The sequence below is a fragment of the Lodderomyces beijingensis genome, assembly GCF_963989305.1.
Source record: "Lodderomyces beijingensis strain CBS 14171 genome assembly, chromosome: 2".
Classification (NCBI taxonomy): domain Eukaryota; kingdom Fungi; phylum Ascomycota; class Pichiomycetes; order Serinales; family Debaryomycetaceae; genus Lodderomyces; species Lodderomyces beijingensis.
This window is the reverse complement of record NC_089971.1, coordinates 1,095,173-1,111,040: the sequence shown is the minus strand read 5'-3', so window position 1 is coordinate 1,111,040 and position 15,868 is coordinate 1,095,173. Positions and strand designations below refer to the sequence as shown.

The 15,868-nt window shown below is 43.8% G+C and overlaps 6 protein-coding genes across 6 annotated transcripts; 2 read left to right on the top strand and 4 right to left on the bottom strand. All coding sequences in view use genetic code 12, as the record gives it.

Annotated features, from left to right (window-relative positions):
- Positions 1–131: 131 nt before the first annotated feature.
- Positions 132–2,255, bottom strand: LODBEIA_P16220 (uncharacterized protein; the record flags this gene model as incomplete). The annotated part of the gene is made up of 1 exon (XM_066971531.1): positions 132–2,255. One exon carries the CDS (start codon positions 2,253–2,255, stop codon positions 132–134), a length of 2,124 nt encoding a protein of 707 aa, XP_066828560.1.
- Positions 2,256–3,851: 1,596 nt separating this feature from the next.
- Positions 3,852–4,460, bottom strand: LODBEIA_P16210 (uncharacterized protein; the record flags this gene model as incomplete). The annotated part of the gene is made up of 1 exon (XM_066971530.1): positions 3,852–4,460. One exon carries the CDS (start codon positions 4,458–4,460, stop codon positions 3,852–3,854), a length of 609 nt encoding a protein of 202 aa, XP_066828559.1.
- An 899-nt stretch (positions 4,461–5,359) lies between these two features.
- Positions 5,360–5,842, bottom strand: LODBEIA_P16200 (uncharacterized protein; the record flags this gene model as incomplete). Its single annotated transcript, XM_066971529.1, has 1 exon — positions 5,360–5,842. One exon carries the CDS (start codon positions 5,840–5,842, stop codon positions 5,360–5,362), a length of 483 nt encoding a protein of 160 aa, XP_066828558.1.
- A 951-nt stretch (positions 5,843–6,793) lies between these two features.
- On the top strand, positions 6,794–8,965 carry LODBEIA_P16190 (uncharacterized protein; the record flags this gene model as incomplete). Its single annotated transcript, XM_066971527.1, has 1 exon — positions 6,794–8,965. One exon carries the CDS (start codon positions 6,794–6,796, stop codon positions 8,963–8,965), a length of 2,172 nt encoding a protein of 723 aa, XP_066828557.1.
- An 864-nt stretch (positions 8,966–9,829) lies between these two features.
- Positions 9,830–12,766, top strand: LODBEIA_P16180 (uncharacterized protein; the record flags this gene model as incomplete). Its single annotated transcript, XM_066971526.1, has 1 exon — positions 9,830–12,766. One exon carries the CDS (start codon positions 9,830–9,832, stop codon positions 12,764–12,766), a length of 2,937 nt encoding a protein of 978 aa, XP_066828556.1.
- Positions 12,767–13,063: 297 nt separating this feature from the next.
- Positions 13,064–15,478, bottom strand: LODBEIA_P16170 (uncharacterized protein; the record flags this gene model as incomplete). Its single annotated transcript, XM_066971525.1, has 1 exon — positions 13,064–15,478. The coding sequence occupies one exon, from the start codon at positions 15,476–15,478 to the stop codon at positions 13,064–13,066; it is 2,415 nt and encodes an 804-aa protein (XP_066828555.1).
- Positions 15,479–15,868: the final 390 nt, after the last annotated feature.

Genomic DNA, 15,868 nt, shown 5'->3' with positions numbered 1-15,868 from the left:
GAGAAAACTCTTTCTCCTTCTTCTTCTTTTCAACGTGATTTTTTTTCTGTATAGATGTCAATATAAAACTTCAACTTTGCATACAAATATATACAACACAAATAAAAAAGTAGTAAATAATATTAGTAGCTCTAAAATTTGGCCTTGACTTTTAATGAGTCGCATATTTGCAAACCAACATGTCTGGCCACCGTCATGGTTGTAATCATAGGATTGGCACCACTAGCAGTAGGCAACAAACTTGCATCACCAACATAGACATTGGATGCCTCAAACAATCTACCACTAGTGTCACAAGCTCCAAACTTGGGGCCTTTACCCGACATTCTACAACTCGACATTTGATGTGCTGAGCCAAATGGAGTTCCATATTGAAGAAGGGGGATCTTGGCGACTTTTTCTCTCCACTCGACATAGTCCTTATCGGTGATGGATCTTTGGTCCTTGGGGATGTCCGAGTGGAAAATTGGCACCCAGGGCTGAGGACTCAATATCCTCACTGCACCTTCGATATAAAGCATGTCTGAAGTGATGAGCATGGCTTGCAACAAGGCATTCCTATCAAATTTGGAAACGTCATAATCAATGTACAACGCATCTGGTCTGTGTGGATCTCCGGTAACGGAACCGGTTGAAGTGTCACGGGTAATCAACAACATGGCACACATGTGGTTATAACGCAACAAGTCTCTTCTAGCTTCTTCGTTACCCCTCCAAGGCAAGAAGACAGCCTGAATACCTGGGGTGTTGAGAATCGTTTCAATCTTGGCACCATGGGCTTTTCCATCCAAGTCGTCCACTTGGGTACACACCGAGGTCATGATTGAGTGGTCATAGTGGTTAGCTTGCACGTCACGTCCAAAATCACCAAACACGGCGGTGACTGGATGCAAAGTCAAATTCTTACCGATATTCTTGTTTTTGAAGCCAGAGTTTTGTAAAACCACTGGTGTCATTAATGAACCTCCGGCAACAACGTATTTCTTGGGACCAGAAATGGTGAACTTGACGCCGGTTTCCGTGTCTTGACACAAGACACCAGTAGCGACCCCCTTTTCGTGTAGGATACGAATGACTCTAACTTGCTGCATAAATTGAGATCCAGTCTTGGCAGCATCTTTAAACCAGTTAACTGCAGAGCCTTGCTTGATTCCGTATCTGCAACCAATAAAACAGTGGCCACATGGATGGTGAATGTGGCCACCGCTGTTTTGAGCAATGGCTCTACTTTGGTAGCCCAATTTTTTGCCACCATCAATGATAATCTTGTTGGCCAAGGAATGGGTGATTCCCTCGGTAGAGGCCCCCATTTGTCTCCAAACGTAATCTTGGCATTTATCGTACGTATCAGTAGCGGCAAACTCGACACCATAGTCATCGTACCATTCCTTTCTCACCTTGAATGGGGTGGTCAAACATGCCGACCAATTGACGGTGGTACCACCACCAAAAGTGGCACCGGCCAAAATGAAAAGCGACTGAGACTCAGTGCTAACGGTACCGCTACCTTGGTACAAGTTTTCAATACCTTCCCCATCGCTCATAACAAACTCGTCAGGCAGGAAGTATTTACCCTTCTCCACAATCAACGACTTGTATCCGTCATTTGCCAAAGTATGAGCAATGACACCGGCACCAGCACCGGATCCAACGATGAGCACGTCAATGTCTGGCAAGTACAATTCAGCACCGTCAAATTGCGGCTTCTTCAAGAAATCGTATTTAAAATCGTCAGGAACGTGGCCATCGTAAGCGGTTTCACGAATAGATTTACCAGGGTAACGAATAGCCTTGTTGTGCAACTCACCACCCAAATCTCCCATGTCGGCAAAATTCTTCACGGTTAACGAAAAAACTAGTCTAAACAATCTTCTCTTGAGACTGACAGGAGAATCACGCCAGGACATCAACAACTTTTCACGCTCTTTTACGGTCATATCCTTGACCAAAGTTATGGAGTTGGTCAAAGTGGGAGCCAATATTCTCGACTCGAAAATGTTCATCAACGTCACAAACATCCTGGTGGCGTTAGTAGTATTGTTATTTATAGTTTTTAGGACACACTCTTGAAACTTCGGAAGCTGAGAAGGTCTTGTCAAAGTCTTGACATAGGTCTCAAGTTCGGCTTCCGTCAAGTCATTTTCAATAATGATCTCCTTAACCACTTCAATTGGAACATCATGGATGATACCATCAGCCAAATAGGAGAAAGTTTTAGCATGCTGTGGTTCAGCAACAGTAGGTACGAAAAACATGTTGCTTGTCTATGGGTCAGAAGTAAAAAAAAAAAAAGACAAAAAAAACACCTCGATCAGATTCTTATAAGTGGGGAAAAATTTGAATAATTTGGTTTTATTTCAATAGTTTTGGAAAAAAAAACAATCAAGTGATGAATAAAACGGGTGAGCAGTTAATTGTGTTGCTGTAGATGCTGCTGTTGCTGTTGTAGCTGCTGCTGTTGTTGTTGTTGTTGTCGTCAGATATCGGTTGGTGTGGTGTAATCAAGGCTCAAGGTTGAAGAATGAAAAATAAGGGGTTGTTGGAGGGCGTGGAGAGGGAGAATGGATGGATATTTATTCAGTGGCCGATAAATTGAAATAAAATCAAAAAAAAAAAAAGAAAATAGGGAGTTTGGCAAGTTTGGGAAATCTGGGGTTCAGTTCCAACCGGTTCAACTTATATACGAGCTACGAGACTTGCATGTACTACACACACACGCACTAACCCTAGTGCAACGTCCTTCCCTCTTATCACCCTCTCCCTCTTTTCGAAAGTACTAAAGTACAAGCAGTGGGATATTTTGCGAATATGGCACCGTCTATTCCTTTAAACTCATATGAAATCAATTAATCAACCAGTCAAAACAACATCAATCAGAACACCAATCCATGATTCGCTTGTATGTTTCTTTTTTTTTGGAATAGTAGTCCTTAATTGAGTATGGATTACCGTGCAAAGAAAAGGGTGCGATAGACCCCCCTCCCCCTCCCTTCCTCATGGACTGATGTGATGTATTCCTTCTGGGATGTGCCTGTGCTCTTTGCAATCAGTAGCACAGGGGGAATGGTGTGAGGGTGAGGGTGAGAGTGAGTGTCTGTGTCTGTGTGCGGGTATGACAGGTTGGGCGGCGGTAGACGGAGATTACCACCACCTAGAAGTAAAAATAATTTTCCAGGGCGGATAATAAAGTCAAAATGTCGTCGTCGACGTTGCTGTTATTGTTGTTTGTAAGCCGACACTGAATTGCACCAGCTTTCTTTCCGTGAAAAAACCTCTGTCTTGTTTTTATTCTTTAGTTTGCTTTGTTCTAGCTGCTGCTGCTGTCATAAAGTTGCAAAATCATGCACACCTCTTGTATATTTCTCAGAACAAGCTGTAAGTTGGAGTTTTTGCCACCCCATCCTCCTACCCACGGAGGGCAAACGGAGGGCAAATGTACCTTTTCTGCGGGAAGGAACCCTTCTTGAGTTCATCGAATCATCATGTGGAAAGCTCAGTCGATTTTTGAAACAGTGGTAAGATAAAAAAACCAAACACACAAATTGCCTGACAACCAAGCATTTCTAAGTGTAGACTATGGTGTTTTACCCCACGTACCTTTTTTTTCTTTTTTTGAGTCTTCTTTATCCAGAGCCTGTGAAATTTATATCTTTTCACGCTGCTACCAAGTTGATGCTCTTAAATCTTTCACAGCAGTGGTGGAGGTTGTGCTAAGTGAAGATAATGATGATGAGACCACCAGACACACACGGGTTGGAGCTCATTTTCGAAAACTGGTGTCGAAGTCGTCTCCTAAACTACACATCATACTTTTTTGATTTTTTTTTTTTTTTAGAATGGAAACAACTTGGCTAGCAAGTAAAAGAGTCCATATCTTCCAAGTCTGGAGGGATGTTGAATTCCTTTCGAAGCTGATACAGATCAATCGCCGTGGTTCTAGCCAAATAGGATAGCAACATCTCAATCAGATCATTGAAAAATTCGATAGCTTGTGTCAATTTGCCAACTTTGTTCAATTCTTCACATTGCTCAACTTTTGCATTCAAACTAGCCAATTTGACCTCGAGTTCTTTCAAGCGCAACAACTCTTCTTGCCGTTGAGGGAAATTGTCTAGACTCCTTTCAAGTTTGGCAGCGGCAAGCTGGACCTCTAGATTCCCCTTTTGCTGCTCTTTCTGCACCACCTCCTCCTTCAACCTGGCAGTTTGATCCATCTTCTGCTTATGTTGAGAGTATTTGAAAGACCAGTACAAGTTTGTAGTGCCGCATTTCTCTTGCTGCACCACGCCTTCGTTAACTAAATTTACAACCAAATCTTTGATTTGCATAGGGGCAATCTTGCATGCTTTGCTTGCTTCTTTTTCGCATTCTTTCAAAGTGTAGAATTGGTGTTTTGATTGAAACCATTTGAGAAGCGCCGCGAGCTTTTCCTCTTGCGTTTGTCCTCTCTTTGGTGGCATCTTGCTTGAGGTGTGCTCGATATACGTAGATATGTTTGACTAGGAGTTGGTTCAATTGTGTTGCAAAATAAAAGAAAAAGAAAAAAACCACACTACGCGAAAAGGAGTATAGAACAAGGAATTCGGGCGAGGCGACAACTAACGCACATATCTCATTCCGCTTTCTCTGCCTTCTGCATTGGCCACAGACCTGACCAAGACCTCAACCACATCACTATCCACATTAGGCTCTCTAGAAGGGCTTGACGTTCTTTGCCTTGATATTTTGAGTTCAAGAGCACACACACACATTCTCTCGATCTCTCTCCAAATGCAGACAGCGGAGTTAAGGGACGGAAAAAAAAATTGTGTCGCAACCACACAGACAAATTATTCAACAATCGCAAAACCCGGCCTCAACTCCCCACTCCCTACCCCTTACTCCCCATTCCCCACTTTCCCATCTCTCCACGTTCATTCCCCGGTTTTGATTTTTTTTTTTCACCGGCCAACGAAGTGGACAGATCTATCTGCTTGAATTCTATTTTTTTTTTGTTTTGCTAATCTATCTCTCTATTTGCTTATCATTATTATTATCATCATCATGCTATACACGCGTGATGGAGTTTTATTTCCATTCGCTTGTTGTATCTTCATCTGCCTCACTTTCCCAAGAGCGAACTGTAGAGTTCGCTGCGAGGCTGCCAGAATTTATACCGGTTAGAAAACAAAAAGCAAAAACAGCATTTAGAGAATTACTCAAGCCAGCAAGCCAGTTACTCAGCAAACCATACCAACTTGCAAAGTGACACGCGCCATCGCGTGTGCAAAAAAAAAAAAAACGTTGATCCAGGCTCAAAAATGATATGAGCTCCTTCCCAAATGGTTCTCTTTCTCTTCCTTATTTGGTTCTTTATCACTCAAAACACGTAAACCACGCTATTCTCGCTCAAAAAATACTTTAAATTCTTATGATCGTTGTCGTCTAGCGTCGATAATCCAGCAAACCCCAAAGGTCCGCGGTCACATTCGCTGCAAATCAACAATCTCTCGACATGGACTTGCTCGTTGTTCTTGGCCATGATGGGCGTTTGCAGCAGTATTGCATCCGAAGGTCTGCTCACGCCAATGTTGTCAAAGTCCCACACATCGTCTATTTGGTAGAATTTGGTGGTAACGGGGGCAAGTCTCGGTATTTGCTCTGCTGTTGTAGCTGTTGTGCAATATTGTAGATCTTGAACTTCTATGCAACTAGGAGCTTGTTCCACGGCAATGGGATGAAGTTTAGATGAATAGGGAATGATTCGTGCATTGCATTGGGGGAATGGGCATCTTAGTACGATTTGAACGTTGTCTGCTTCAAGAGAGGCAATGTCGATCTTGTCGATGGATCTGGTGGGCATATCGGATGAGATGAGCTGTACGTGATCTGGTAGTATTTGTGTATCCCATATATCAGAAGTCGTCTTCCAGACGCAATTGTCAAATTTTTTTTCCCTCTCTCTAGTTTTCTCCACAGAGGATGGGATTCTGGAAAAGCCTGGAGTAGAGACAAACAAAAAACAAGAAAGCAAAAGAAAAACCCCGAAAACTCTTCTTGATGAAGGTTAGAGTAGGTGATAAAGCTGTTGTGCTATTGCGCAATCTCTAGTGGGAATAGACACGAGACAGCCCCTCTAGTGGGACCAAAGCAAAAGTAAATTGCACTAAGCTCGTTAACCACAAGATGTTTCCATCATTCGCCTAAACTTGAGATTCTTTTTTCAAGACAAGTTCATGACTTCTCTCTCGACTTCTCTGCTTCACCACAATTCCTCCAAATTCGACACCAGGAACACGATATTCAGGATCGTGATCGTGGCTATATTGGACCAAAAATTTCAACTGCAAGTTGTATGGGGTTCGGGGTTCTAGACCATAGAGATACGCGGAGAAGAATAGAAGAATGCGAGGTGGTCACCACCTCAGTGAAATTGAAAAAAAAAAAAAAATTTCCCACGATATCTTTTCTTGCACCAAAGATGGTTGATTTGTAAACAAACCACCGATCCCGCAAGATCTTTTTCTTTTTTTCTTTTAATTTTGCATGGAATGTTGATGATAGTTTTAATTAAAAGGAAAAAAAATCAGATCTACGGTTGGTTCTCCGTAATTCATCATGTTGGGACAAGTCTTCTTTGTGAATAAAAAACGAAGAAGAAAGGAAGAAGAGAGACAATCTCACTGCCTCCATTTCATCTGGTTTTGATATAGGATATTTGATCCGTTACGTGTTTTACTGTTCAATACCAATCGCTCATAAAAAGCTCAAGGACTGAGGAAGAAAAAGAAAACAACTCGCACGGCCCCGTAAAATGTCTGGTCCGTATAAAGCCGTCAACAAAGGTTGGAACACCTTGTATTCATACGAAAAGGGAGAGATATACCTACATTTGAAAAACAATGACTTGCTCAAACTCAACTTCCATTTAAATGGCTCGTTGACAGATCATACAAACCTTCACAACAACCAGCAGATCCGAACCTTGAATCCTCCCCCCATCAGCTCCACTTTGTTTCTTCTCAATGGTGATCTTTATGGTCTTATTGCAATACCGGGCGATGAAAGCGACAAGAACTGCTGTGGCAGTGGAGAGATTTCGGTTGTCAAGTACGTGGATGACGATTGGGACCACACCACGTTGACTTTTGATTTCGATGCTGTTTCAGACACGTCTTTCTACGAAAGTGCCACCATCTTGACTAGCCCCAGTAACAACAACACGATATACATCTATGGAGGCGTATGCACTAACACGGGCAAGATCACCAACAGGCTTTTATCTGTGGATTTCGATACGGGCAAAGTGAGCAATATCACAACGCCAACAAAGCCCCAGGCTTTTTATGGCGCATCCAATATATGGGCACCCAATGTTCAAAGTCAGCTAGTGATTGGAGGGGAGCTGAGCAACGGATGGCTCAACATGTATCAACTAGCTACTTGGGATTTCAATTCTGGTTGGTCGTTTAAGCAGATACTGGGGGGTGACAAAAGTGCAAAGGGTGACAATGGTGGCATGGGCCAAAGCTCGACGCCAGCCACCACCACCACCATGAATTCACGAACATATCCCTTGACACTACCGATTTTCAATCCATTACCAGATACATCCTCGATTTTTGATGATTTCAAAATCGAGCAAGTGTTGTTGCTAGGAGGCGATCTTGAAGACCAAGCCAGCACGCCACAGTATGCCAAGCTTCAAATGAGCACAAATGATTGGGCGTGGAATACCTCTTACATGGAAGAGGAAGAACTAGAACAACTTATTGACATAAGTCAAGTGCTCGGAGCAGCTACGATTTTTTCAACCCTCGTGGTGATCAACTCTACTGATAACTCTTATGAAGGCAAAAGGCAGAATATTGACAATTATCAAATCAACTTATACGACGTTGAGACTTTGAAACTCGTTCAAGACCTCGAACAGCAGGTACACGCAAGCAGCAATAACTTGGGTACCAGTTCGTCGCTGTCGGAGTCGTCAAAGAAAACAATCATTTTGAGCACGGTGCTACTGCTATCATTTGCTGGAATAATAATTGGAGCACTAGTGTTTTTCTTTCTTCGGAGATGGAAATTGCGCCAGCAGACTCGAGACGATGTTACTTACAATGAGCTCGATTACAAGTTTGATTATTTGAATCCACCAACAAGTTTGAGCCATGAGCCAATATATCTTAATGTCAATGATTCAAACTCTACTCTAAGCGGAGCTGCTTCGATTGATTCATGGATGAAAAAGAGGCAAGATTTCGACAAGCACAAGTTGAGGAGCAGCTACCTAGCTTCAAATGAAACGTTGAACATGGTGGACGATGAATCAGAGGAGAGACAAGTGACTCCAGAAAGTGAACAAAACGAACAAAGGCAACAAGGTGAACAAGGTGAACATGGAAGCTATCTGCCAAATGCGACTGTAGCTTCCTTGCAAAGCGCCTATATTCAAAGTGCCTCATCGCACAAACGTCCTCATATTTTGAAAAAATCGTTTAGTTATACAAACACTCCTTTGTCAAGTCCAGCTATAAGGCGGAAAATGCCAGCCAAGTTGAAATCGTTGAGAACAACCAATTCAGAGCAGTTTTTGGGGGAAAGTCTGCCACTGTATAGCGCAAACCCATTTGACGACCCTCCAAAAAGATCTACACTTGGCGAGGAGCAGGATAACGATGGAAGTGGAAAAGACGCAAGAGCAGAAGAAGACGAGGAAGACGACGGCGAGGAAAGGGATTCTCGTTCAATGATTTCTTCAATCGACGGCAAAATGGATGTTCAAGTGTTGGTAAGTAGTAAACGACGTTCGGTTTTAAGGATCATGAATCCAGATGGCGAAGATGAACAGACAAGCCTCGTGCTGCACATCGAGGAGAGAGTGGAGAATGGTGCTGGAGAAGAGGATTTTGACTTGGGGGTTCGAGGTTCGAGATATCAAAAGCTTAGACAACGAATTCCTTCCGAACAAAAGCAAATAGACGAATAAATGGCATAAATAATGAACGGATTGATGATCTGGTAATGTAGAAAAAAACCACAACTCTATATTCTCATGGTGCAGAGTATATTGGTATCGGTCACGTGAGCGGGGAGACGGAGCAAAAAGCGAAAAAAAAAAGCCAAAGCCAGTAAGAAGCAAGCGAAGGTGGCTTTTGCTTTATACACATAGTAGGCAGTAGCTTTCATGTATCATCCATCCTCTCTTCCAACGGAAACCAAAACTACCGTGTAAAATTGCAATCGGGGTTGGAAGGGTACTGTTGCTCTCTTGTGAAGCAGTCGATCCGTTCTCCGTTAGGAGTAGACTGGACTGGTGGTGTTAGTAGCAGCACTAGTAGTAGGTCTTATACTTCCCTTGTTATCCCGTACCCCCTTCGTCCTTTTCTCTCTCTCCCATCACGTTTGTTGTGGGTGCCGGCGTTAATATTGTCTCGTCTGCTTCTTTAAGGCCAGCAGTGGTCAGTAGACAGTAGATTGTAGACTGTACACGGTACAGAATAGAGAGTGGCTCGTCTAACCAATACAGAAACAGCAATATCTGCCCATTCCTGTTCCCATTCACTGCTCTCTTGTGTTTCCACTCTGAATCAGGGTCTGGATCAGAACCGCAGCCTTTATTTTTTTCAATGTACTCGTATTGGTCCCATTAGTGTGTGAATTCTGCCTCATATAAGTTCACACTATACTCACTTACATTCACACTACAACAAAAAATTTTAACAGCCAATATATACAGCCTAAAATTAGCCAACTCCAACCCTGTTGTGGATCCCACGAAGATACTTGCGTTTCAACACACACACACGAAGCAGAGGGTTTTCAGAGCCTCTCAAAGTATCCACACTTGATCATGGATCCCAACTCGGAAATGGAGCAGCTAATATCCGAGTTCTATAGTGATTTCAAGACGAGGGATATTGTAGACGAAGGGTTTGCCATTACACCCGAGTTGCCGCAACGAGACAAGAGCCAGCAGCTACCTCTGTCCCATCATTTCACAACCAGAGACATCAACAAGGACTATGGTGAGATCTATCCGCAGCTTCATGGCATGAGTGCAAATGAAAACTACAACGTGGCGGAGTCTCTGCAAAATGACCTTGCTTATCAACTTGCCGGAACTGCCTTTCTCGATGTTAACAATATGGATTTCGAGCTCAATATACCGGGACAGGTTCAAAGCTCGGACCAGCAGTTTCAATCGCAACACTCTTTGGAGTTTCAAGCGGGTCAGAGTCAGCTACAGGCTCAACCACAGCATGGAAGTAGCCAAGCATCGGACCAAATTCACTCAAATTTACAAAACACCCAGCTTCAAACCGCCATGGGAAACGAGCAAGATAATATGGAGATCGATGAATCTCCACCGTTCACCATTGAGCTGGATCTATATTTTGACCAAGCCTTGGACAACAATTCAGTCATCACCAACAATAGAGTGCATAACCAAGACGGGGACTCGCTATCCAGAAATAGATTGTCGGTGTTCAGTCAAAATACAACCCACAGTGGGCTACCCAATAGTCTTTTAAAGAGCCCCATGCAGCCAAACGAGATCAAGGCTAGTCCCTTTGACAACAACTCTCGAGCTTCGTCCTATCAAAATATTCAGCACGCGAGCTGCAGCAACAGCAACAGCAACAGCGCCGCCGCCGCCGCCGCCGCTGCAGCTGCAGCTGGTACTGGTATTGGTACTACAAATACTGCTTATGAGTCTATGGCTTTTACAAATGGGCGCAACTTGTTTTTTGACAGCGAAAATCAACAAATTGTGGGTCGATTAAGAAATGGGTCCATTGATTCATACTATGCAGCAAACGTTATTAACCAGCATGCGTTGTTACAGCTGCAACAACCTCATCAACTGCAGCAAAGTCTTGTGCCAAATTCGCACTCGCACTCACACTCACACTCCCACCAGCAACTCCATTCCAATGGGCAGTTTTTAAACCAAGCTAGTCAACAAGAACTATCTCCCCTTACAACTTCGACATCACATACACAGTCCGTTTCATCTTTGCATTCGACTCAGGCTTCATTCTTTTCGGCACAACAATACATCAAAAGAAACTCGTTCGACCACCAATCTGGATCCCAGCATCGCCCTTCCCTGGAAGGGTTTGGCCGGCCTTCGATTGTTGAAAATACCCAGAGTCAACAGCTGCAGCAGAGAAACCCTCGCTACCTAAGCTTTACAAACTCGATATCCAACATTATACCCTTTATGGGAGATAAAAACCAGCAAAGATCTCCGCCTCACGCTCAGAATCCTGCCCCGCAGTCGCTTTTCAAAAACAATAACAGTAATAACAATAATAATAACAGTAATAATAATAATAATAATCACAATAGTAATGGAACTCAACCACAGTCGAGGCATTTGATACGGTCGATATTCAAGTCTAGTACTCCACAAGCGGCTGTAAATGAAGACTTGCAGGTAAAGACGGAGGAAAATGTGGACACAAACATGGATGAGATTGCCAATCAGTTTCTCCATATTCCTCAGGAAAATTCAAATTTTGCAAACACAGTCACGGTAAAGGAAGAAAATGAACCTGAGCCGGAGTTTACCACGTCAACAAAGAAAGTCAAGGCACCCAAGAGAAGCCTCTTCACCAGATTCAAGAGCTCTAAACAAGAAGATGGTAAGCCCACCGTGGAGGAAAAACTTGAGTCGCAAGATGTCGAGATGGGCGACCACATTGAGCCTATCTCGAACCCTGCTTCAAGTGGGACACCATCAATTATGACTAGCGGCGCAGCCGTGGATGCATTGGAAAACTCGACTTCCGAAACATCGCAACTGAATGAACCAGACTATGCTGCATTATTTGAGAATGTCGGCAAGAGGAAACCCTCTTCGGCTACTACTGGCAAACAAAAGAAGGAAAAAGTCAAGGCAAAGGAAGAACCAAGTGCAAAGCAATCTTCTACTTCGATCTTTTTCGGAAAACAAAAGAACAAGCAGCAACAACAGCAGCAGCAGCAACAACAAAACCAACAGCACCAGCACCAGCAGTACCAGCAGCAGTCTGTAAGTAGCGGTGCTTCTATTGTCGATAACGCAAGTGAAAGGATTAGTGTCTCGTCATCCAACGCATCTTCCAATGTACAACGGTTGCCTTCGAATGACATGGAGCAACAAAACTTGACACCTCCTTCAACGCCAGGCAATTCCACCTTGGCCTCGGCATCAAAGCGGATTTTGGGTTCCAAGATTATGTCCAAGACCAGCAGCAGCAGCAGCAAGAAAGCGTGCATCAAGAGCACGAAAAAGATAACCGAGGAGGAGCTTGAACGTAAGGAGACTCCGATTATTGCCTCGTTGGATACACCGGTTGCTACCATGATCTCCAAAGGTGTTGAAGTGCAAGTTGATCTTGCTTCGCTCGATTTACCACCTGACACCAAGATCTTCCCTACGTCAATCATCAACTCAAAGAATCGCACGAGAGGCAGAAAAGAGAATAAAGAAGCCGATTTGAATGACGAAAGCAAGATTTATCTTTGCAATTACTGCTCGAGACGATTCAAGAGACACGAGCATTTGAAGAGGCACTTTAGATCGTTGCACACTTTTGAAAAACCATATGACTGTTCCATCTGTAATAAAAAATTTAGCAGATCAGACAACTTGAATCAGCATTTGAAGATTCACAAGTTGGAGGAGGAAGAAGAAGCCGCTGCCGCTGCCGCCGCTGCTGCCGGTGGTAGTGGTGTATCTGCTTCTGCTGCCACAGCAGGAACCGAAGTAGCAGAAGACATGAATGAAGAAGGATCTTGACTAACTGGTGGGGGGAATTAAAAAAAAAAAATCTAATCAACTCAAATAGCCAAAAAGAAAAGTTGAGCGGCTCAGCTTTACGGAAACTCAAACATCATGTTTATTTTTTCAGTTCTACAAATACTATATTCTAGCTAGGTGGAAAAATATATTCTTTTAACACACACATACAAATCTTAAACTGGGAGATTTAAAATTTTGAAATTTCAGTCTTTTTTGTCTTTTTTTTTTATCTTTCTTTTTTTTCAATTTTCTTATTGATTAAATTACTAGAAATCCCCCTCCCATCTCTGATATTCACGGACTTTGCTCAATCAAATCCTCATTCAACTTCTCTTGGATAACACTCTCCAAAGTCTCGCTAATCACAGGAAAATCCGCCAAGTTCTTCTTCTTAAGCGGCTTGCTCACCAACCCCTTGATGCCGCCAACGCAGATATTTCTCTCCTGATGCTTCTTGAGCGCATCCAACCTGGCAAACTCCTTGCCGCAGGGACACTTGCTCAACTTGGCCTCGCTGTGCCCCTTCAAATGTCGATTCAAGTCATGCTGGCGCACAAACCGCTTAGCGCAGAACTCGCATCCAAAAGGCCGGTCGCTTAAATGAGTCTGGATATGCGAGCGCACATTGTATCGTCTCGTGAACAACTTGCCGCAGTTGCGGTAGGTGCATGTATATATCTTGTTTTCATCGGGGCCGATCCAATAGTTATCTAGTTCACCGGGTGGTAAGAGCGATGTCTTTTTGACGCGACGGCGCGGCGAGGTGTCTTTGATTTGCTTTGCTAGTGTCTGTTTCGAGTTGGGCGATATCACGGGACTCCATTCTAGGATCTGTTGTTGGTGTTGTTGGCGTGGCTTCGTTGGGGTTTGGAAAGTGGGGTCGTTGCGGAGCTTATCGAACTTTTTGATTGTTGGTGATGCGGATGAGGAGAGGGAGGAAGGGTCCTTTTCTTTAGTGGGCGACTGGCAGTATTTCGTTGATGACGAATTGAGACTAGATGCGAATGGTGATGATGGTGGACAATAGTTTGGTTTGAGAATAGGTAGTGGCGGTGCTGGCTGCGATGCAAGTGATTGTGCTTGTGCTTGTTGTTGTGGTTGTGAAGTTCGATGTGATGGGGGTTGTTGTGATGTTGCCGATGTTGCTGACGGTGCCGCAGCATTTTGATAAAGTGCTTGTTGAATGTATTGTTGCTGCTGCTGTTGGATTGCATTAGCTTGTTGAAGCGTAGGCAGTGATTGAGCAACAAAGTTGAAATGCGGTGATGCGGCACTATTATGTTGTTGTTGCTGTTGTTGCGGTGATGATTGAGAGTGGAAGTTGAAATATTCTGGTGAGCAGAAATTGACATTGGCATTTTGCAAAGTTGGATGCAAAGGTGAGACTTGGTGTGGATGCTGATGCTGATGACTCAATACAGCTCGACCAGGCGATGGTGAAAGTGGCTCGGGTGATGACTGCCAATCGGGGGAGTCGTAGGATAATGTCGGTGGTGTGGGAGGTGGTAGGAAAGTGTTGAAGTTTAAATTCTTGCTCAAACCATTTTGCATGAGCATGTGCATTTGTACCTGAGCCTGCTGGGGTTGTGATTGCGGTTGTGATTGTGGTTGTGACTGCCGTTGTGACTGCCGTTGTAACTGCCGTTGTGGTTGTGGTTGATGTTGTGCCATGTCTCGACTTGGAAGTTCTGCTGCCATTTGCAATTGACTCAGTAGTGAAGAAGCCGTCGCGGGCATGTTTGCTTGATTATTAATGCTCTTTTCATAAGCCGGCTCTTGGATGGGCAAGGGGATATATGTAATCTCATTGTCATTGGTGGTTTCTTCTAGGAGTGGTTCAAAGTCATCCACGTATTGAAAGGGTAGCTTCGAAGCGTGATTGAGCTGCAGTTGAAGCGACTGCAAGTATTGCGCCGAGTACGAGTTGGCGATTCTCCTGCCCTGTGCTTCCAGTGGAGGAGGGGTAGGCGACGGAGGGAATTTATACGATTTGGGGTTCTGGTTAGTGACAATGTACTCGTTTTGCTTTGAAGTTCGTGGCTGCGTGGTGAAACTTGGCTGCATTTGGGTCTCGGGAGTTGTAGCCTGCTTTATTGGCGACAGTTGCGCCATCCTCCTTGATGTTTGCTGCTGCTGCTGCTCCTCGTAGTCATCTTCTTCCTTGGTCATGAGCGTTGGTTTCTCCTCGAAATTGAAATTGAGAATCTCCTGGCTTGGCATCTGCTGGCGCTGCTGTTCTGCCTGTTCTTGTTGTAATGGTGGTGCTGTTGCTGATGCTGCTGGTGGTGATGATCTTGGTGGTTGTGAAGCTAATAGTTTCTGCTGCTGACTGCGTAGCAACTCTCCAGGCGATATGCTTCTCAAATCAAATGATTTCTGGAGTGACGTTGGCGCTTTGTTGAAATCGGTGATTCCATTGATGGAAAACTCTCTCGTGTGGTCAGCAAACCCGAAAATGGCAGTTCCACTCATACCTCTATTATGCGATTTGGACTTGCCGCTAGAATGGAAACTTCGTCCATTTGCAGGATTCGAGGAGCTATTACTTGCAGCTGCAAACCCACTGGGCACATCTAGGTCTTGCAACCCCGATAGTGTTTCACTGAGGAGGAAATCGATTTCATTGGAGTCCTGTATGAGAAACTGATCAAAGCCGTCACTAGACATGGGATCGTTTTTGAAATCCTCAAAGACATTGTACTTGTCCATGATGAATGTCGTCTTGTATGTATGGATGCTGTAGTTGACCAAGTGTCTTGCAATGGATTTTTTCTTAATTTTTTTCTTTATGGATGAATTGATGAGGTTTGGTCGTAAAAGTTGTGATTTGCGAAAGGAAGCGAGGGGAATGGGAATCGAATGAAATATAGGAAAACAGAGCAGAGAGAGTACCTTAAAATAAAGAAAAGAATGAAGCAACCTCGAGAGAGGATAAGAGAGTAGAGTGCTTTTTTAATTTTGACATTGGAGTATCGATTATTGATGCGAAATGCGAGGAATATGAAAACATTGGCAGAGCAGTAGTGTTTATTTTTGCACCCAAAGAGGTAAATCTGGTGCAGCAGCAGCAGCACATTGTGGCATTGTTCCGCAACAACT